This window comes from Mesocricetus auratus, unplaced genomic scaffold (assembly GCF_017639785.1).
Source record: "Mesocricetus auratus isolate SY011 unplaced genomic scaffold, BCM_Maur_2.0 Super-Scaffold_100042, whole genome shotgun sequence".
Taxonomy (NCBI): Eukaryota; Metazoa; Chordata; class Mammalia; order Rodentia; family Cricetidae; genus Mesocricetus; species Mesocricetus auratus.
In genome coordinates, this window is record NW_024429219.1 from 8,420,933 (window position 1) to 8,442,950 (window position 22,018).

The following is a 22,018-nucleotide window of genomic DNA, read 5'->3' on the forward strand; positions in this document are numbered from 1 at the left end:
TCATCACAGGCATGCTGCCCCCACTGCCTGCCAAGAGCCATCATCTACCCATCTCTTACAGCAAGCTGGTGTAAACCAGGCTCTCAGCACATAGCCCTCCCTGGGAAGGCCTTTCTTTTTCACAGGTGGGGAAACAGTTGTTGGCTCAGGGACATAGCAAATGAGTGGTAGGAGCAGGAATTTGAGTACAGTCTCAGTGATTGAAGCAATCACTTCCTTGTCCTGAGGGATTGCCATCCGTGCTTGGAAGGCAGAAAAAGTACCAAATATGCTTCACTGAAGACTCTGTGATATACGTCAAATGTCGCAGTGGCCACAAGAACAGAGCTGTCTAGGAGCAGTAGGGGATGGCCAGCTGATATAAGACATTGTTTTAATTTATAGGATTTTTGCCTCCTGGGAGACTTTTAGCCATGTCTGAGGCAGTTTTTGGTTGTTTACCACTGGGGAAAGTGGTGTTACTGGCTTCTTGTAGACAGGGACTAGCGGTGTGCAGGACAGCCCCTAACCACTGTGGACAAAGACGATATCCTGAAACGCCAGTAGTTCTGGAGAAGGCTTGTCGGCAGATGCCACTGAAGCTGGGCCTTAGTGTGAGGGAGGACACAGTGTTGGGTCCCAGTAACCCCAGAGGATGCAAGTGACTGGAGGAGGTCGTGTAGGCAGGTCAAACTGTAAATGGCTATTTCCCATGTGTCTCAGCCTGTTTTCTTATGGAGAAGCGGGGAGGGGTGATTGTGGTTTTGAGGTGGTATTTCTATGTAGCCCAGGCTGATGTAGAACTCATAGACTGGCCTTGAACGCAGGCAGTCCTCCTGCCTTAGCCTCTGGAGTGCGAAGGTTACAGGTTTGATTCCTTATCTGTTTTCTGTTGGGATACTCTAACAGAATACTACAGTCTGGGTAATTTGTAAAGATGCAAGGGTATCCAACCTTTTGCCATTGCCACACAACCATTGTCATCTACAAAGGCAATGAGCCAAATCCATAGCTATTTCAAGACACATGTGACCCTCAGGCCACAGGTTGGATACAACTGGCTTAGAAGTTTCTACCATTGGGTATGATGGTGCACATCTATAATCCTGGCTCTGGGAGGCAGATGTGGGAGGATGGAAAGTTTCAAGCTAGCCTGGGCTACATAGAGACCCCCATCTCAAAAATCCAATGACAAACTAAACCAAAGCATAGAAGTCTATCTATGAGTTCTGCAACTCTGGGAGCTGCACTGCGGTGGAGAACATCACGTGCACCAGGCAGAGGGTGCATGCTACCTCAGATTTCTCTTCCACTAAGGCCATCGTGCCCTCATGATCTTATCTAATCCTGATTGTTCCCCCAGAAGGAATAACTCCAAATGCCATTAATGGGACCTCAGAATTATGTTTGCAAGAAGTGAATATGGATGATGTCTTAGGTTTCTGCTGCTGTGGTAAAACACCCCTACGAAAGGCAACTTGGAGAGGAAAGGGCTTGTTCAAGCTAATAATTTTCAAGTCCCACGCCATCATTGAGGGAAATCGGGCAGGAGCCTGGAGACAAGAATTGAGGCCAAGGCTATGGAGGAGTGCTGCTTACTGGCCCTGTGGACCAATCTTACATAGGTACTTTCTCAACTGAGATTTCCTCTGCTTGGGTGATTCCAGCTTGTGTCAAGTTCGCAAACAATCAGACCAGTGCAGACAGAGAACACACGTTCAAACTAAACGGAAGCTAAAAGGGGTTGGAGCTCCACTCGGAAACAACCAGTTGTTTTATGAGTTGATGAGTTGTGTGTTTTGGAGTAGTCGCTTGAACAAACCCTGATGGCTTGAGTTTGGCTCCCAGGACCTACCATGTCGAGTCGGAGGAAAGAACTAATTCCACACAGTACCCCCTACATACATCGAGCTCGTATTCGTACCCATGGGCGCTTGCAGGCACACCTCACGCACAATGATGATTTAAAAAGAACAGTATGTATGCTTTTCAGAATATCCTTGGGTTTTGTTCGTTTGTGGCAAAGTTTCCCTGTGGAGGCCAGGCTGGCCTCTTGTGATCCTCCTACCTCAGCATCCTGAGAGCTGGGATAACAGACATGTCCCGTCTAGGGTTTTTTCAAACTAATAGTGACTTTTTTTTTTGGTTACAAATATAATTCACATACACGATGGAAAAGCCAATCAGATAGGAAAGAATGACATAAGAAAGCCTTCTGCAGTTGGACCCCAGCTCTCTCTGGGCCCATTTCTAGTGGCAGTCAGCAGTACTGGAGGAATTTTGTCCTTGAGGGGTTAAAGGAAGGCCTCGTAGTTTGGAGTTGTAGTTCAGAGAAGCTTGGATGAAGGGTAAGATGCCTGGGATTGGGCTCAAAATTCCCTCCTGCTGTCTAGGATAGGAATAGGGTCTAGGATGGGAATAGGGCCTAGGATGAGAATAGGGTTTAAGATGGGAATAGGACCTAGGCCAAAGCTTGCAGGAGGTTACAGAACAGGAGGAATGGACACGGAGAGGTTTTAGGTGAGGTCCTCCTGGTCTCTGACTTGGGTTAAGATTCCACCAAAGGGAAAGGAAATGGAGTTCACAATTCTCTGCTCCGAGGATTCCCTAGGGAGGCTGGGAACGATGGAGGAGGAGACACTGGGCGCCGCTAAGACTTCAGTGTGCACCATACCCTAGGGCTAGGACTGGGTGTGAAGCTCCAGTCCAGAGTCAGACATTCCACACGGGAGGCTGCCCTGTGGGCAGTAACTACAGCTTTCCCTGACTCACCTCTCTGGAGACTCATAACCGGAGTGATGACTTACTCCAAAGCTGTTTGTGGCATGACTCCACCCTGGCTGAAGGGCAGTGCCAATCAGTAGAAAACATAATGAGAGCTAGGTGTGGTGGTGACTGCGGTCCTAGCCCCGGGGAAGTGGGGCAGGAGGGTCATCAGATCAACGCTGGTTTGGGCCACCTAGTGGGAACCCTGCCCCCCAAAACAACAAACAAACAAGCAATGTAGTACTCACTACAAGGGCAGGCCACTTGGGTAATTTAAAATATTCAACTAGCCATATTATATGCTTTTAAATATTGTTTGTTATTTTTAGTTAGTGCACATGAGTTCCTGCCGACACGTATGAAAGGGCACCGCACATGAGCCTGGGCCCACCGAGGACAGAAGATGACGTCAGATTCCCTGGGTTGTAACAGATGGTTGTGAGCTGACACGGCGTGCCTGGTCGTCCGTAAAAGCCATCTCCGTAGGCCCCAGCCATATTTACTTATTGTGTGTGGGTGGATGTGCCAGGCCCTGCAGCTTGTGGGGAGGCCAGAGAACAACTTTTCAGGAGTGGGTTTCTTCCTTCTGCCCTGTGGGCTCCAGGTGATGAAACTCAAGCTGGCGATCTTGGAAGTGGCCATCTTTACCCACTGAGCTATTTTGTGACCTCCACTATTAGCTATGCTTTTAGAAGTAAGAAAATATGTGAATTTAGTGAAAATAATGTATTTCATTTAGTCCAGTTTATCCAGGGCCCTAACATTTCATCAGTATAAAAATATCAATGAGGTAGTTTGCATTTTTCATATTTAGCATGGGGGAAATCTCTCAGTTTGCAGTAGCTGCATTTCAGGGCCTCGGTATCCACGAGTGGCCGGAGGGTGATGTTACAGAACTCGGGCTTAGAGTCTCCCCAGCTTGGGGTCCTCTACTGTATTCTGGTTTCTGGCCCAAAATAAGGGTGACACGTGAGATTGGACAATCCCGCCCTGAGTGTCCTGGAGCTATTGTGAAAATTAAAAAATTGTATGTTAGGTACTCAGCTCAGTGACCGGCACCTAGTAGGTGCCTGCTTTGTGGCTGCTGTTTTGACTGCCTCAAAGGCAACTGAAGGACAATACTTCACCCGAACGGTCTGTTCCCTTTTGAAGACGCTTCTCTCAGATTATGAAACATAAGTCTAGATTTCAAAACTGGCAGGTGTTACAGGGTCAACAACGAATGAAAACACACTCAAACCTCTAATCCACACCCTCGTCGTTGTCCCTCTGCTCCACGCCTCCCACCGCCACGCTTGACAGCTTGAGGCTCCGCCCTGCCCCGCCCTGCCTGGCGCTGATCCGAACTACAACTCCCACGATTCACCGGGAGCCCCACCCAAAATATACGTCATCTGCATAGGACGCGGGACGGTTACCAGGCACGCGGAAGGCACCTTTTGGAGCATGGAGTCTCTGGACGCTGTCGCATTAGGGTGGTGGGGATGAAGTGACTGAGCTCCTAGGCCATCGGCTCATCTGGGCTGCGGAGGAGCGAGTGACGAGCGCAGCCCCCTCCCCTCCCTCCTCTCTCGGTGTGGCGACAGCTAGTGACGTCGTGGGTGTGATGGCCGCCGCGAGGCCGGGAAGGTGAAGGTGAGAGGGCGAGCGCGCCGGGGTGGTGGAACCGGCAGGCCCCCGCCGGGAGAGCCCTGAGCCGCCCAGCTTAGGACGCTGGGACGCTGGAGCCCCTGGGACTCGGGCTCAGGCTCGGGCCACACGGGCGTCCCCCTGCCCCGGCCTCGCCGCCGAGCCCTCCTCGACTCTGAGGAGGGGGCGGGCCGCAGGACCCAGGGCTGGGAGGTGGGCTCCTCGAAGCTCCCGGCACCCTGGTCTTCCCAGCCCTGTGGTCACATTCCTGACCCCTGACCCTTTCCCAGTTTTCATCCAGTTCTTTTCTATTTTCTTTTTGCCCCCATTTTTTTTTAAGGACCCAATTCACTGCCTACTCCATTTATGGCGGACGTCCTTTTACCTGTATGCCTTCTCATTGCACCGTTAAAGACCCTCGGTGGTTGGAGCTATTCTTAGCCGTCCCTGACCCTAGCGCCTAGCGTCCAGCACATTGAAGGCCTCAGAAAATACTGAAAAAGAGCTGTCTGGATGCAGAAAGGCAAAGCTGCTGGCCTCCGTCTCTTGTAATACTCCTCACCCTGTTTACTTTTCCAGTCATCTCTCCCTCCTTCCAGAAAGGGACTCTTGATTGTCCCCTTCTTGCCTTATGTTGGAAAACACAAGTGAGCTTTGGAATCACGGTTAGTGTGTCTTGGGCTCTGGCTTGGCCACTTGACTGTATATGTCTTCCCACTTAGTCTTTTTTTTTTCTTTCTTTCTTTCTTCCCTGAGACTGGGTTTCTCTGTGTAGCCCTGGCTGTCCTGGAGCTCCCTCTGTAGATCTGGCTGGCGTTCAGCTCAGAGATTTGCCTGCCTCTGCCTCCCAAGTGCTGGGATTAAAGGCGTGGGCTGCCACGGACCGGTGTTCCCACTTACTCCTAAGCGCAAGTTCATTGTATAGACTTGAGAATGGGAGGGGTGTCTTCACAGCAGCTGGGCTAGGCAGGCTTTCAATCAGGTCCACTCTCTTCCTCTCCACACCCCCTTCCGACGCTAGCTGACGTTTCTCAGTCCTCAAGGCCAGGCCTTGTCCTGGTTCGGCTCCCTCTCTCCTCTGGATGTGCCTCTGCGAGGACCCTATTGGCGCCTTGCACGTGGCTAAGAATGTGTGTGTGCAAGCCTCTGCTTTGTGTCGCTTGTCACCGTCTCCCTCCTCCCCCTCCACGCTTCCTCACCTGCTCCTGAGGTACCTCAGTGAGTAAGCTTCCCTCAGGGATGAGTTAGTTTGGCTGTAACCCTTGATTAGACATGTTCTGCGCATCAGGTGGCTTTTTTTTTCTTCCTGGTTGCCTATTGACCTCTCCCTCTGCTTTCCAAAAGTTGGGACAGGTGGAGTCAACGCCATCAGTAGCCAACCTGGACCTGAATCAACACAGAGGAGTCCTCAAGTTCTTTTCATCTTTTTGACTCCAGCCATGTCCGCGATGCCCACCCTGTGAAGGTCTCTTACCAGCTAAAAAGTAAGTGGGCGCTGTGGTTCGGGGCACCGGGGAGTGTGTTCTGCTGGCTCTCAGGTTGCAAGCCTCTTGGATGGGACCCTGGAACACAGAGCCGACAGCTTCCAACTTCTGTCGGAAGGAGCTACTGTTTCTCCTTTCTGCTTCCCTGGGATTTCACTAGTTGACAGTTCAAAACATGACCAGGATCTGTCTCCTGGGGTCCCTGAAGCATGAGTCTCATTCCCTTGTTTGTTCGTCCCTGTGCTGGCTCTTCTCCAGCCCTGCTTGGCCGAGGTTGAGTCCTTATCATGGTTCTAAGAGTTGGCTCTGTCTGTTACCCTGTATACTCTTTTGTTTCAATTTCTCCTGTTCCAGTTGTGCCAGCAGACGATCTCTGGACCCATTTATTTTCTCTGCTAGGAGTTGGCTGTACATAAAACTGGGTAAGGAGGTGGTGTGGATTCAAGACTGCACCTGGCATCCAAACACCTTGCACAGAATTTTGCTACTGCAATGCAAACACCTAACACTTCTCCACTAATAGCCTGGGTCAAGGCAAAGCTTCTGATGGCCTTCAAGTGCTAATACTGGCTTTTGTTCAGAATTGGGTTTGTTTCTGATCTTAAATTAATATGCTATTGCTGTGCTCTTGCAACTTTTGGGGGTGGGAGAAGTCTGTCAGATAATGAGCCATTCCTTAAAGTGTGAATCTTAGAGTTTTAAAGCCTGTTAGAAGTTTCTTCTCACCCCACCCCTCCTTTCTTTTGAGAAAGGCAGGGTCACTTGAACTGGCTGGTCTTGAACTCTCTGCTTAACTGAGGATGACCTTAAGCTCCTTTTTCTTGTTCTTTTCCCCAAATTTATTTATTTTGTGTGCATGTATGTCCCAGTGCACATGTGGATGTCAGAGGACAGCTTGTGGGAACTTGTTCCCTCTACCATGCGGGTTCACATATTGGATTTAGGTTGTTAGGCAGCAAGAACTTTTATCAACGGCTGAGCCATCTCTCCATCCCAGCCTTGAACTGGCGATTCTCCTGCCTCCACCTCCCAGGTGCTAGAAGTTTGTGCGCCCCCAGGCTGTTAAGAAGTGTCTTCACCAAGCAGATCCTTGGATGCCTGTCAATCGCAGTGACACGTGTTTAAGTCTGCCCTCCTTCCCAGGTCTCTGCTGCATTCATGTGCACAGAAATTTTTTGGCTGTAGACTGTTTTTCCACATGGTCCATTGGGTACAGCCAGAGTTCTGGGGGTCAGTCTTTGGGAAACGCTGCTGTTAAGTGCTCCAAAACCTGAAGTACTCTGAGGATGTTACAAAAGCTCAGAGTGTGCCATTCGGTATAACTACATTAGTGTAATTGATATTGGAACTGGACCCTCTGGCCCAGTTGTACTTGGGGACAGGCCCCATACGCCTGCAGTGAGCCTGTGGTAAGGTGAGTCCTATCAGGGCTTTCCAGAGGAGGGGCAGGAACTCAGTCTCTTCCCACCACCTCGCTGGCAGGAAAAGCCCCAGATAGTAGGGGTTCTTTGGGAGCTTTTGGGCATGTATTTACAAATTTAATCCCTTTGTGCACATATATATGTGCAGTTTGCTCTTTGGGTTAAATTTCAGAATCTGAAATATTTGCTCCTCTCTCTCTCCTGACTGGTTGAGCTCCAAATGCTTAGCTTGAAACTGCTTTTCAGGAAAAAGTGGATTTGGGTATTTAGGGATGGAAGGTTTTAGATGGTTTCCCCGGGCGGTATTCACTAACACAGCCTGTGCCTCTCACAGCTGTGGATGAGGAAGGTGGAACTCAGCACCTGGACAGAGACACAGCATTATTTTAAAAACAATTCAAACTAAAAATCCGGTAAGGTTGTGTCCTGTATGTATGGGTGTCTTTGAGTTATGTCTAGGAGGAAAGTGAGACTATGCAAAATGAATAGAAAAGGAGAGTGGTTTCTAAACAGAAAGCAAGGTCAAATGCAGACACTCCACCTGGGAATTAGCAGAGCCAGAGAAATTTGAGCTTGGAGCCAGCTGTGGGGTTTCTGCAGGGCGAGGACGCATAGCCACAGGTGTGAGGTCAGGGCAGCTCCTGGCTAGCCCAACACGCAGCAGGCCCTAACCCTCCAGCCACTTGGCTTTACTGGTGTGCACGCCCTTGAGTTGCATTTACTGAACACCAGCAGCTCTTGGTTTACATTCTTTGGGCTTGAAGACAAGGACCCGCAGCTTGGAATCACCCACTTCTAAAAGCCCACCTATCAAGGAACTTTCTTCTTTCAAGCAAGTCCCTTGTGGGCTGCTGCTTATCTCTTCCAGCTTACCTGTTTACTCCATTTCCATGGTAGCGGGTGGGACAGTACAGGATGTGCTGGCAGGGTTACTCACCAGCATTACTCCCAGCATCGGAGGCTGGATTGCTGGGTGGCCATGGGGAGAGTCTTGTGATCTGGCTGTAGGTTACAACTGTTTGAGCCCGTGAGCTACACACTGCCTCTGAGCCCTGACTCTCTTGAGCATGTTGCTTGTGCCATCATCTTTAGTCATTTGACAACTTACACCATTTCTTTTTTTTTTTTAATTTATTTATTTTTATTTTATGTGCATTGGTGTTTTGCATGGGAGTCAGGTCCCCTGCAACTGGGGTTATAGACAGTTGTGAGCTGTCATGTGGGTGCTGGGAATTGAACCAGGTCCTCTGGAAGAGCAGCCAGTGCTCTTAACCATTGAGCCATCTCTCCAGCCCCCAGCTTACACCATTTCTTATTTGTTGAATATGAAGAAACCAGGGTTCCAAAGTGAAATAACTGGCTTGATTTATGCAGGAAGATCACAGGGACTCTCACTTTGTGCTGATTGCAAAATCTTTGTCATGTGCAAACTTACCCCATCCTACACTCTCTTCTCTCCTTTGTTCTCCTCTCCTACCACCCCACCCATAACGTCAAGACACTCTTCCTCTGCTGTGCTGAATTATTTTATTTCCAGTGCCCATTCTCAGATCTCCGTTGTCTTTCCTAGTTGAGAAAGCATGTCTCAGAAGTGGGGTGTGGTGGTACAAGCCCATAATTGTAGCACTTGAGACAGAGCAGGAGGGTGAGAGGTTCAAGACCTCCATGACCTGTCTCACCGCACTATGACTACCACCACCATCACCCCCATCACACACAACACCATCACCATCACACACACACACCACCATCACACACACACACCACCATCACACACACACACACATCACACACTACACATCACACATCACACACACATTACCATCACACACACTGCACATCACACACCACACACACACATCACCATCACACATCACACACAATACATCACACATCACACACACACACACCACCATCACACATCACACACACACACACCCCGCCATCACATACTCCACTCCACTGTACACACACCGCCCCCATATGCCCTGAAGAAAGTAGGGGGAAGGTGGAAATGGCAGTGTGTTCACTTCCTTCCCCTGGGTCCTGTAGAGTCTGTAACATGCAAAAGGGTTTGTTGATGTGAGCAACACGTGTTGGGCCCCATCCCTGGACCTGTCTTTTTGCCTTCCTTGATGGTGGCCCTTCTCAAAGAGTCTGTTTTGGCACTCGGGGCTTCTTGAACCTTTTTTCTGGCTGCTCTTCCTGCCCAGGGCCTGTGTTGCAGCTTCTGACACCGTTGTTGGGTTATCTGTGTGCTCACCCATGAGCAAGTGCTGATGGCGTGGAGGCTTGGTGGCAGGCGCCATGGGTAGGGTGACCGTGCACAGAATGACAGGACAGACCCACATAGCTGCACGCACTCCCCTCATCCTTGAGGGCCTTTTTCTTCGTATGTCCCAAGGTGTGTGGGCTCTTCTGGGGAGGCAGCTCTCTCCACAGTTGGGACTCTAAGTAGAACCTTCCAGGGCTCCACTTGGGGGCCAGCCACACCTGGGAGAGACACTGGTATATGTTTTGACTTCTGACTTAAGATCTTTAGGACTTTGCAGTCAAGTGTTGTGGCTTCTTTGAAGATACTTGAGACTGAGAAAAAGACAAGCGAAGAGCAAAATGCCCAGTGTTACACAAAACAGTACAGGGTCTTTACCTTTCGTTTCCAAATAGGTTTCTGTCGTATGCTATCATAGGAGAAACTGATAGGCTTTTGTTGTTGTCACTTATTTCTTTATTTGAGACAGGGTCTTGTGTAGCCCAGACTGACCTTAAACTCACTGTGTAGTCATAGCCGGCCTTGAACTCTTGATCTTGTCTCCAGCTCCCAAATGCTGGAATCTCGGGCTTGTGCTTCCATGCCTGCCTCAGTACATTCCTTTTCCCTTCTTTCTTTTTTTCTTTTTAAGTTTTGGAAGTGGCTCTCTCTCGAGGACCACCCGTGCTTGTCTCTGCTCCATAAGCACTCAAGCTAGCCCTGTTAGGAGTGAGGGCCTCAAAGTGGCCATGGAAGGGCGTGGGCAACCCTGACCTTGAATGCACTTGGCGTTCACTGTCTGATGCTCTTTTGGGCTGATGGTGTTGAGGAGATGGGCGGGTCCAATGTCAACCACGTCTCTACCTGAGGATTCCTGTGTGTGTGGCTGTGTGATCCCAAGATTCCTCCCCTCTCTCTGGGGTACTTACTAGTCAGGGTTGAACAGGCAAGGCAGGGACTGCCAGCACCAAGCCTGAACTCAGGACTCTCCACCAGGCATTTGTAAACCCACACAGTGTGACACGGGGTGGGCCAAGTGAGCCAAGAACGCCCTTCCTGTTTAAGCTGTTGGGGCCTTGCTTCTCTTGAGTGACTCCGGAGCACCCCATATTCTTGGTGGTTCCGGTTCTCTTCCCATGTCTGTACCCCAGCAGCATGGCCAAACATGGTAGTGCCTGTACTCATACAGCCTTGGTTCTCTTGCAGCGAGATGTCCCTGCTCTTCTCTCGATGCAACTCCATCGTCACCGTCAAGAAGGATAAGCGACACATGGCTGAGGTGAATGCTTCCCCACTCAAGCACTTTGTTACTGCCAAGAAAAAGATCAATGGCATTTTCGAGCAGCTGGGGGCCTACATCCAAGAGAGCGCCAGCTTCCTGGAAGGTGAGCTGGGCCCCTGCTCAGCCAGGCCCTGTGAGAAATCTGAGTAGCAGGATTTGGGGGTCCCAGGTAGGCCTGCTCTAGGGAAACGAGCCCAAGTGTGTCATTGCCCTCTCCTGTGCTCTGCTTGGATCCCTGTGAACTATTAAGTTAGGTATTCCACGTGCTTCATTTGAAAGAGGTTTTTGTTTTTTGAGACAGGGTTTCTCTATGTAGCTCTGATTGTCTTGGAACTCACTCTGTAGACCAGGGTGGCCTCAAACTCAGAAATCCACCTCCCTCTGCCTCCCAAGTGCTTGGATTAAAGGCATGCGCCAACACGCCCTCCCAAGGCTAGATGAATCTTAGCCCCATCAAAAAGGCAAGTAGGTGGGAGGTGCTCTGCTGGGAAAGCCTGGCTTACACAGACCCGTGCTCCATCCCCAGCACATGCATGTGTGGTGCATGCCTGTAATCCCAGCAACTTGGAAGACTACAGTGGAGGAGCAAGGGTTTAAGGTCTTGACTGCTAGTGAGTTTGAGGTCAACTTGAGCTTTGTGAAACCTTGTCTCCTAAAGCCTACCAAGCAGAAAAGCAAAAAGGCAAATAGACTAAGGTTTGAGAGTTAACTGACACCTTAGTGTCAGAGGGACGAGCTAACTTTACCCAGTTGTCTCTAATGCCACACCCCATGTGTTTTATTTGGCCTGGTTCTGGCTGTCATAGCACCAGACACTGTTGGAAGTTGATTATTCCGGACAGGGTGCTCTGGTTGGTATTTTTAGATTGGCAATAGAAGTGCAAGTAGGAAACGCATGTCACTCTGTCTTTTCTCCGGTTACTAATCTGAGCACAGCCTCTGTTGGGGAGGACTGCTTCCCAGCCCCCTCTCTATGGGCAGTTCCTTCCAAAGGGTGCCCAGCTACGGGTCTGGATCTTGTCTGTGGTGCTGAGTCTTCTCTGTCCTTGGTCTCCTTGTGTGTAAGAAGAGCTCATGAGGGGCTCAGCATCTTCAACTTTACCTGCAGTGGTACAGACGTACACACACACACACACACACACACACACACACACACACCACACCACCCCTAACTCAGTGGACCATCTCTCCAGGCTGCTCATTGTCTCACCTGGGCAAGCAGGTACATGAGGCCCCGCCCAATAAAGACAAAGGCCATGTCCAGTTTTGTTAACCTACCTGTGTCCTGCCCTATGCGTGGGCCTTAAGGAAGGAATGATGCCCGGTAGTTGAATGTTTGGCCCTGAGTCTTAGGGTGTGATAGAGACTGGAGTGATTGCAGATCACAGCCTGTTTATTCAGCAGTAGCTCTGCTGTGCCTTCCCTGAGCTGGACCTCGGTGTGCAGAGGTGGGGAGCAGGCTGCTGCCTTCCCAGAGCCCGACTGCCCTCTGTTCCCTGAGTCATTCACTCACATGATGTTGTGGACAGGCAGGTATTTCAGGAAGGTGCTCTGTCACAGTTCTTTGATGTGTCCTTTTATGAAAATGTGAGGCCTTGTTTATTGACCGGGTGGAAGGAAAGAGGCTGAATGTTGGAGCTGTGTTTGGGATTGCTCTGGTCAGGGCAGAGGAGGGTTCCCATCAGGCAGATAATGGGAGCTAGTCAGCCTGCAGGCACTTGTTGTTTAGAGGAGCCACGTGCCTGAGAGGCGGCTCCCCCCTGAAAGGCTCTGCACAGGTCATGCCCATGTGCCCATTTAAGGGAGGAATGTTGATGCATCTTGGGTGGGGTGACTGCTGGATGGGTTGGGGGGGGCATGTTGACTGGGTCACTTCCTTTCATGGCACTCGTTAGAGGGAAAATTCACTAGGTAGTCTCTGGCATGCCACTTGTCATACTCCAGATGCTTTGAGGAGTGTTCTTGGGACTGGGATCTGCCAGCCTGGTCATTTGCAAGAGTTTGCTGCAGGCCCAAACGCCCTTCTGCTTGCCAGAGCTCAAGCACTTAGTGGTGGAGGGTGAGGCCGGGTCTTGCTCAGTTCCATCAGTCCATCTTGTATGGTGATTTTTTTTCTCACCCATCTGCCTGCCAAGGGCACTGGGGCAAAGAAACATCCGTTCACATGGTAGATAATGTAGGCAGGTGAGCTAGCCAGTTACACCAGGGAGAGAACAGCTTGCTGTGAATGCACAGACACACTCGGGCGGCAGTGTGCCAGGAAAGGCTTCTGGGCCTGTGTCGTCTGTGCTAGACCTGAGACCAAGTAGAAATGAAGCCATTACTTCACAGCAGGGCATCTGCTCTTCAGAGCATCAGGGGAATTGGGGTGGATAGCAGCAAGCAAAGCCTGCAGGGAGAGGAGGCCGTGAGTTTGGGGAGATGGTGTGGTGGAGTTAAAAGTGGGGCTGGCGAGGTCAGGCACGGTGGCACACACCTTTAATCCCAGCACTAAGGAGACAGGCTGGTGGGTCTCTGTGAGCTTGAGGCCAGCCTAGTCTACAGAGTGCATGCCAGGACAGCCAGGACTGTTACACAGAGAAACCGTGTCTCGAAGCAGGCTCTCCTCCCCCAACACACACACAGCTTTTTCTTTTTTAAAGAAAAAATACTGATGTAAAGAGTCAAGTGTTCAGGTACTCACTCAGCACTTTGCATTGGAACTCATTTCATAGACACCTTGGGAAGTAGATACTGCTGCTCTCATGAAAGAAGATGGGGGAGCCCTGTCAGTCGTGCTCCCCAGTCTGTTCATAGCTGCCACACAGTAGGACCACGTAGGGAGTCTGGGAGAGCAGGGAGTCAGCAGAGGTGGTCTTGTGTTGGAGAAGGAGGCTGGGACTCTGGAGCTCTTCTGACCACACAGTGACTGCTCTCACCTTCTCTGCAGACACCCACAGGAATGCAGAGCTGGACCCCGTCACTACAGAAGAGCAGGTCCTGGACGTCAAAGGCTACCTGTCCAAAGTCAGGGGCATCAGCGAGGTCCTGGCCAGGCGGCACATGAAGGTGGCTTTTTTTTGGCCGGTGAGTACTTGGAAGCCCTCCTTGCTTCTCTTTTCCTGGCCAGGGTGGGGGTGGGGGTGGAGAGAGGTCTTCTCCACAGGGGAGCAGTGTCGGGCCTGAGCTCATGTCCTCCTTTTGATGTTTTTTTTTTTTTTTTGAGAGAACACTGCTTTTAAATACATGCTTATTTGTGTGTTGGGGGATGTGCAAAAAGCCTCGTGTGTGTGAACAAGGTAAGGTGACTATGGAGTCAGCACTGTCCTCCTGTCTTCCGAGTCCTGGGGCCAAAGGGTGTGTCCCTGGAGAGATGCTGGAGCCCTATGCAGCTGCTCCCCAGAGCTCCTCATCACGTAGAATGGAGGTTGTTCCTGTAAACAGTGACTTTCTGTCTCCACTCTCCCCAGCCCTTGGCAATCATTATTCTGCCCTCAGACCTGCTGCTGTGGCCATCCTGCCTCACCTCCCAGTGCTGGGATTTGATTATACTTACTCCTAGCCAGGAAGCCTAGAGCTGATTAAGAAGTTACTGCTCTGGGACCACATACGTGGACCCGTATGTTGCTGATGGTTCTCTTGTCCCGCCTAGGTCCTGCTGCCCCTTCAGCTCCAAATAAGCACACAGACATGGTTTAGGCTTCTTATTGGCTAGCTGTGTCTTAATTATTAACCCATTTCTATTTAAGTATTTCCACGTGGTCTTACCTTATCCGAAAGGGGTCACATGGCAACTGTTCTGGCAGGGTCCCCCTGCCTACCTTTCCCAAAATTCTCCTAGTCCCACCTATCTTTCTGCTTCATTAACCAAGCAGTGTTTTATTCATCAACCAATAAGAGAAACATATATACAGAAGGAAACCCCCCCATCATCTCCTCTTTACTGTCTAAATAAAAAGAATGATTTTAACTTCAACATAGTAAATTATATATAACAAAAAAGTTACCAAGTAAGAACTATAGTTAACAATATTTAGTTCATTAACATTTGGCAAAATTTAAAGAAAATATATTGTCATCTATCTTATCTTTGAGTCTAAAGTCTTTATGTAACTTATCTTTTAATTAAGAAAAACCATAACCATAACTGTCTTCAACTCCATCAAAGACCTCAGAAGGATAATATATAAACTCTAGAATTGACAGAGACATCTTGCTGTCTGGACAGTTCACCCAAAGTTTCTCTGTAACGTCGGAGCATCCATCTTTAGCCCATAGGCCATAGTGTGCCTGGCAAACTTCTAAGCGAAATAGGAAATTTTAAACTATCCACCTGAATTGGTAGTTTGTTAGTCATTTTTCTGTGTCCTGCAGAATGTCTGGCAGACTCTTCATGAAGCAAGAACTCTGAAGGACTGTCTCGTCTTGTTTTAGCAAAATTAGCAGTCATTTTCCTCTGGGTCCTGTATGTCTAGTTCATATAGCAACAGTCAAACAGTCCAGGCAAGAGCAGTTTCTTGCCCAAAGGACTAGTCTTGCCATGTTGAAGGCAAACTCCATAACAAGTTTCTTTGATGTTCATCTTCCTCTCTGATATAATTGGTGTTGACATGGCAGAGAATCAGACTCTGGAGCCTAGGCTGGGTACTACAGTGTGACAGCCCAGGCTATGTCGTCGTTCATGGCCTCACTGTTGTTTTCTCCTAGGACGAGCAATGGGAAGAGCACTGTGATCAATGCCATGCTCTGGGACAAAGTTCTGCCATCTGGGATTGGCCACACCACCAATTGCTTCCTGCGGGTGGAGGGCACAGATGGTCACGAGGCCTTCCTCCTCACTGAGGGCTCGGAAGAAAAGAAGAGCGTCAAGGTGGGTGCTGGCCAGCTAGTGTCTGCCTTGGGAACCAGTGGGTGCAGTGTGGACTTGAAACAGTTAACACATCAGTGTCACAGGCTCCCTCAACCCCCAAGCTCATGAACTTTGTGGAGTATTGTGAGAGTGTTTGTGGGGTCAGAAGAGGGGACGCCATTGTTAGCACCATTGAGGGTGAGAGGCTGAGCAGGCTGGCAGGGAGGAGAGCACACGTGTTCTTCCTGGGCTGGCCAGCAGTGAGTGCTTCCTGAGTGCGCTCTGGGATGCTCAAGCATCAGCCAGCAGCTGCCACGCTCTCATTTCCCTAGAGGCAGCTGTGCTCTGCTTGGAACCAGGTGTGCATCTTGATTCATGGAGAATTAATTATTGCAGAATAAACTGGGCTTCAGGGTGATGTTTGAGAAAGACGCTTAAAGGGGGGAGTGCAGTGAGAGATAGGGTGCTGAGAGACACTCTCTACTAAGAGTTCCTGCTGCTCTTTCAGAGGACACGAGGTCAGTTCTCAGCACTGTCGGGTGCCTCACATCCAACTCCAGGGCATCCAACACCCTTTTCTCAACACCCTTTTCTGGCCTCTGTGGACTCTCTCTCTCTCTCTCTCTCTCTCTCTCTCTCTCTCTCTCTCTCTCTCTCTCTCTCTCTCTCTCTCTCTCTCTCTCACACACACACACACACACACACACACACACACACACGCACAAATTGATGAATCTTTTAAACATTTTCTTATTTTATGTGTGTATGTGTCTGCCTGCTTGTATGTTTGAGTACCACATAGGTGCCTGGTGCACACGGAGTCTATCCAGGAAGGTATCAGATCCCCCTGAAACTGGAGTTACAGTTGTGAGCCGCCGTGTAGGCACTGGGAAATGAACCTAAGTTCTCTGGAAGAGCAGCCCCATGCTCTTAATCTCAGAGTCATCTCTCCAGCCCTTGAATCTTTTTTAAGGAAAAGGGGTAGTCAGTTTGTTAGCCATCCTAGACTGCTGTGTTGTAGTGGGTTGCAGCTGATGACACGTCTTGGCCTGATATGTATTCCCTTCTCCACCATCAGACTGTGAACCAGCTGGCCCATGCCCTCCATCAGGACGAGCAGCTACATGCAGGTAGCCTGGTGAGCGTGATGTGGCCCAACTCCAAGTGTCCACTTCTGAAGGATGACCTCGTGCTGATGGACAGGTGAGAGGGGAGAGACTCCTAGAAGCCTGGTCTGAGGTTATCAACTCCATTTCTGGGGGATTCAGGTCGAAGGTCCCTGTGTCCTCTTTCTCTTTGCTCTATTCAAGTACTGATGCCTTTCAGACATTCCAACCGAATTCTTCTGCCCCTTGGATTTCTTCCAGGGTGGCCGGTTATCGTGCCCATTGGCATCAGTGCCCTGCAGATGTCCCAGGGGTGGGCTGTTTGAGAGAGAGGAGTGCTGAGAAGTGGGGGAGGCGCTACACCCCAGTCACTGTGTCTGGGTTCTGCCAATCCAAGCTAATTCAGGCCTTCGTGGCACCTGTTCTGTGAAACAGCCCTTGGAAGACACTTGCAAGCAGATTAGTTAGGCTCTTTGCTCCCTAGCTCCTTTCCTCTGGAACACCACAATACTGTAGAGCGTAGCCAGCAATAGCTTAGGACCTGTTTAGTCATTCTATTTGTCTTTGTCTGAAATGCCCTTGGCAAACTGGGCCCTTAGCAATCTTCACAGCATTGGCTCTGGGAAAGCTAGTGGCTTCAGAATAGTGTGTGTGTGTGTTGGTAGCATATGTGGTCATTTTGTTCCTCTGGAAGGAATGCTTTGCCCTGCATTTTGGACATGTTAGACCTACACTAAAAAATACAATACTATGACCTTGACCCAGACTCAAATACAAACTTGAAAGTTGGACATAGTAGTGCATGCCTGTAATCACATCCCTAGAGAGTTGGAGGCAGGAGGATCAGGAGTTCAAGGTCAGTCTCTGCTACATGAGACCCTGTCTCAACTGAAAAAAGGAAGAAATTCTGGGGTCCTGAGTTCAATTGTCAGGGACCACGTGGTGACTCACAACTATCTGTAATGAGATCTGGCACCCTCTTCTGGCCTTCAGGCATGCATGCATGCAGAATACTGTATACATAATAAATAAATACTTTTTAAAAAAAGAACGAAAAGGAAATTTAAAAAACCTGATTTCAGTTGTATATCTCTAACTGATAACTACAAGCTACTATGTTTTTATAAAAGTAATAGGTGCTGCTGGGCAGTGGTGGCACATGCCTTTAATCCCAGCACTTCTTTTTTTTTTGTTTGTTTGTTTTTTGTTTGTTTGTTTTTACGAGACAGGGTTTCTCTGTATTGTTTTGGAGGCTAATGGTCCAGCCCGGCCTCGAACTCACAGAGATCCTCCTGCCTCTGCCTCCCGGGTGCTGGGATTAAAGGCGTGCGCCACCACCGCCCGGCCCAATCCCAACACTCTTAAGAGAGAGTTCCAGGACAGCCAGGGCTACATAGAGAAACCCTGTTTCAAAAAAACAACCAAATAAAAAGAGTGATAAGTGCTAAAGACAAACTCCGAATTCTTTGGTGATCTGGAAGGACAGGGACCCCCAGAGAGGGTGGGCTTGGCTCCCCCCTTCCCCTCCTTTGCCTGGCCACCCTACAAGTCCCAGGGCTGTTCACACGTGGCAATGCCCTGTGCCTGACTCCACTGTACACTTCACCTCCAGCCCTGGGATCGATGTCACCACAGAGCTGGACAGCTGGATCGATAAGTTTTGCCTGGACGCCGATGTGTTTGTGCTGGTGGCAAACTCAGAGTCCACACTGATGCAGACGGTAACTCTCCTCCACCTTGTCCCTGGGCCTGCTGGGCAGGGCAGCTAGTGGGGCCTCGACTGACAGGACCCTCCTCCTCCAAATCCTTGTTTAGGAGAAGCAGTTCTTCCACAAAGTGAGCGAGCGGCTCTCCCGGCCTAATATCTTCATTCTGAACAACCGCTGGGACGCATCTGCCTCGGAGCCTGAGTACATGGAGGAGGTGGGTATCTCTCTGGCAGTTTGGAGACTGCCAGGAGCCAGGAACACTAACCACTCAGGTCTGCTTTGCGTCCCTTCCCCTCCCTTTCACTCTCTTTTCCTTGATTTCTCCTAGGTCAGAAGAGCATCTCTGCTGTGCCTGTTTAGTCTTTGTTTTTCTTTTCACTTGGGCCAGTAACTTCGGTTCACAAATACATACAGAAACACACTTTAGGAAGACATGAGGAATAGGTGGTTGTCAGGACAATTCCCAAAATTGTGTGTGAAATAAAAGAAAAGGGATTTGTGAGTCCAAATGCTGCCGAGGTTCTGCAGTGGATGTAATCCTGTCTCCACACTGGGGGAGGGGTGGGATCTGCTCACGACTTGACATGTGTCAGGGAGCTGTGGAGGCTCTTAAGTCGTACTTGGGGGCCGGGACTCTCTAGGGGTGCCTATTGTTTTATAAACCAAGGTCCTGGGAGACGTGGCTTGTCTGTGCTCCTTTCTTTCTGGGACACCAGAGAACAATACTAGGAAGACATCGCCATGGGCAGACTGGGGTCTGTTCTGTGCCTCAGGAGCCCCCAGGGAGGTGCTAGGGAGACTGGTGGTGGCTCTCGAGCAGAGGTGGCGGGGGACCTTTCATTGTGTAAATGTTTATCCCTTTTGCTTGTTGAGTCCTGTGGATAGGGTTTCCCACCCCGGCCCTGCTCACGAATACCTGTCCATCTGGGTCCAGGTGCGGCGCCAGCACATGGAACGCTGCACTGGCTTTCTGGTGGACGAGCTGGGCGTGGTGGATCGAGCTCAGGCTGGGGACAGGATCTTCTTCGTATCCGCCAAGGAGGTGCTCAGTGCCAGGGTCCAGAAAGCCCAGGGCATGCCAGAAGGAGGTAACTGTGAGAGCTGACGGCTCCTTTTTATGGGTAGTTGACAAGTTGAGTCTGGGTCTGTGGGTGGCAATCGGTCCGGTAGTGAGCAGAGAGGTCCTTGCACCTGGGAATCACCTAGGAGACGCCTCTGGGCGTGTCTTTGAAGGTATTTCCAGAGAGGACTCCTAAGAAGGGATGACTCACCCTAAATGGAGCTGCAGCAGAGCACCAGCATTCCGTCTGTTTCTTTGCCCAGTGAGGTCTGGGCGAGCAACCTTCCCTGTCATGACCTACTGTGTCCCCTCAGACTGGGGCCAGAGTAAGCCTGCCTTCCTCCCTTGTTTCTTGTCGGCTGTTTTTGGTCGCAGGGTTAGAAAAGTAACCTAGAGCAGCTGGAGAGATGGCTCAGTGGTCAAGGGCACTGGCTGCTCTTCCAGAGGACTCAGGTTCAATTCCCAGCACCCACAGGGCAGCTCACAACTGTCTGCAACTCCAGTTCCAGGAGATCTGACCTTCATACCAATGAACATAAAATGAAGTTAGATGAAAATAAATTTTACAAAAAGAAAGAAAAGTAACCTAGAGAGGGGATTTCCCCATTTTCCTCTGTACAGCTGTTTCCTCACTAACACTGCCATTCTCCTAGGGGGCGCTCTTGCAGAAGGATTTCAAGTGAGGATGTTTGAGTTTCAGAATTTTGAGAGGCGATTTGAGGTAAGTCTTGTATTCTGGTGTGTGGTGATTCTGCTCTTCCAGGCTCTGTGTAGCCCTGTCCCTGGCTATGAAAGCCTTTGGAGGTGTTGGCCCCCACCTCCCTCAGTGCCTCTGTCTGTCCCAGGAGTGCATTTCCCAGTCTGCAGTGAAGACCAAATTTGAGCAGCACACAGTTCGGGCCAAGCAGATTGCAGAGGCTGTTCGTCTCATCATGGATTCCCTGCACATCGCGGCTCAGGAGCAGCGGTGAGAGCCTTGAGTCTAGAGCCCAGGGAATGCTGGGACATTGTGGTTCTATGTATTTTGCTTTGGGCAGCTAAGATATCTGTATCTATGATCAGATCCTTAATGTTGAGCTGAGTCCATGGGCTCACACCCAGGCCATACATAGTAGAGCAGCTATACAGACACCCTGGCCTGGAGGGTCACTTGGCGTCTGACATCTTCCTGGCGTGGACTGCGAGGGAAGGCTCTTTTGTTGGGGGTCTTGGCCTTGGCCTTCGTTTTTAATTTTCAGTGGTACAGGGTTCAGAGTGGAGGCCTTGCACCAGCTAGAAAAGCACTTGACGACTGCAGCCTGAGCCCAGGTTGTTTGTTTTGTTTGTGGGGTTTTTGTTGTTTGTGTGCTTGAACGTATTCTTGCTATGTTGTCCAGGCTAGTCTTGAACTTCAGTGCCTTTCCCCAACATTCCATACCCAGCCCGAACCTACCTTGTTGTTGTTGAGACAGGGTTTTAACTGTGCATCTTTAGCCAGCCCAGACTCAAAATGTAGACCAGTGGCTTTGAACTCAGAGATCTGCCTGTCCTTGCCACATGAATGCAGGGACTAAAAGTGTGTGCCAGTTTTCAAAACATGATGGACACCGGAGATGTGCTCAGTTAGCAGTGTTTAACTAGCGTGCAGGGACCCTGAGCTCAGCCCCCAGCACACACTGGTGCACACATGCACGTACACTGGCTATAGAAGTGACAGCCTCTGATCCCAGCACTCTGGACGTGGAGGTAGGGCGATCAGAAGTTCAGGGTCACTCTTGGGTATATAGGAAGTTTGAGGCCAGCTTAGGATGCATGAGATCCTGTCTCAAAAAAAGAAAGAAAGAAAGAAAGAAAGAAAGAAAGAAAGAAAGAAAGAAAGAAAGAAAGAAAGACCATTTGAGAAATTTAAAAAAACATGGAGACTCATATACAAACAATTCACAGTGTTGGCCCTGAGTTAAAACAACAGAAAAGGAGTTAAGTAACCTTGATTCTGTGGTCCCACCCACTCCTCAGGGGTGATGGTGACTTTGTGTGCTCCTGCTCCCCAAAATTAAAAGTGCATCTCAAGGAAAGCGTGAAGAGACACTAGACTGCTGGGCACATGCACACATGCTCAGGCCTGGTGTTGCCTGTGTTGACACTGCACCTGCTTGTTTGTTTGGTTTTTCCTCTCAGCCTGGTTCCCCCTTTATTCTTGTTGGGACACTTGCCATGGGCGCTGTGTACTGAGAGGTGCCCACCACTGTTACTCAGCTTGTCACGGGAGCTCTCCAGAGCATCCGTCTGCTGTGCCTGCCTGGAGAACCTGTTCCCTCCAGGTGTCTGCTAGTTGCTCTCTTTAATTTCATTTCCCAATTGCTGGAAAAACAGAACATTCTTTCACTGTTGTTGTTATTGTGTTTTTTGGTTTTGTTTTAAATTTCGCACTGAACTGAATGGTGGTAGCAGCGGCCAGGCCTTTAATTCCATCACTTGGGAGGTAGAGGCAGGCAGATCTCTGTGAGTCCAAGGGCAGCCTGGT

At 49.9% G+C, this 22,018-nt stretch overlaps 1 protein-coding gene across 2 annotated transcripts in view; it reads left to right on the plus strand.

Annotated features, from left to right (window-relative positions):
* The first annotated feature begins 4,034 nt into the window (after nt 1-4,034).
* The window catches only part of Mfn2 (mitofusin 2), a 28,270-nt gene continuing 10,286 nt past the window's right edge, over nt 4,035-22,018 (plus strand). Inside the window, exons 1-11 of one of the 2 annotated variants that reach the window (XM_040735109.1) lie at nt 4,035-4,380; nt 5,719-5,858; nt 10,737-10,915; nt 13,742-13,873; nt 15,495-15,661; nt 16,719-16,843; nt 18,359-18,467; nt 18,562-18,669; nt 19,390-19,543; nt 20,169-20,236; nt 20,361-20,482. In XM_040735109.1, coding sequence (XP_040591043.1) covers nt 10,741-10,915; nt 13,742-13,873; nt 15,495-15,661; nt 16,719-16,843; nt 18,359-18,467; nt 18,562-18,669; nt 19,390-19,543; nt 20,169-20,236; nt 20,361-20,482 — 1,160 coding nt within the window. In that variant the 5' untranslated portion in view covers nt 4,035-4,380; nt 5,719-5,858; nt 10,737-10,740. Of the gene's footprint in view, nt 4,381-5,718; nt 5,859-10,736; nt 10,916-13,741; nt 13,879-15,494; nt 15,662-16,718; nt 16,844-18,358; nt 18,468-18,561; nt 18,670-19,389; nt 19,544-20,168; nt 20,237-20,360; nt 20,483-22,018 lie in introns of those variants that run through there. The other variant, XM_021232506.2, reaches the window with a different exon arrangement.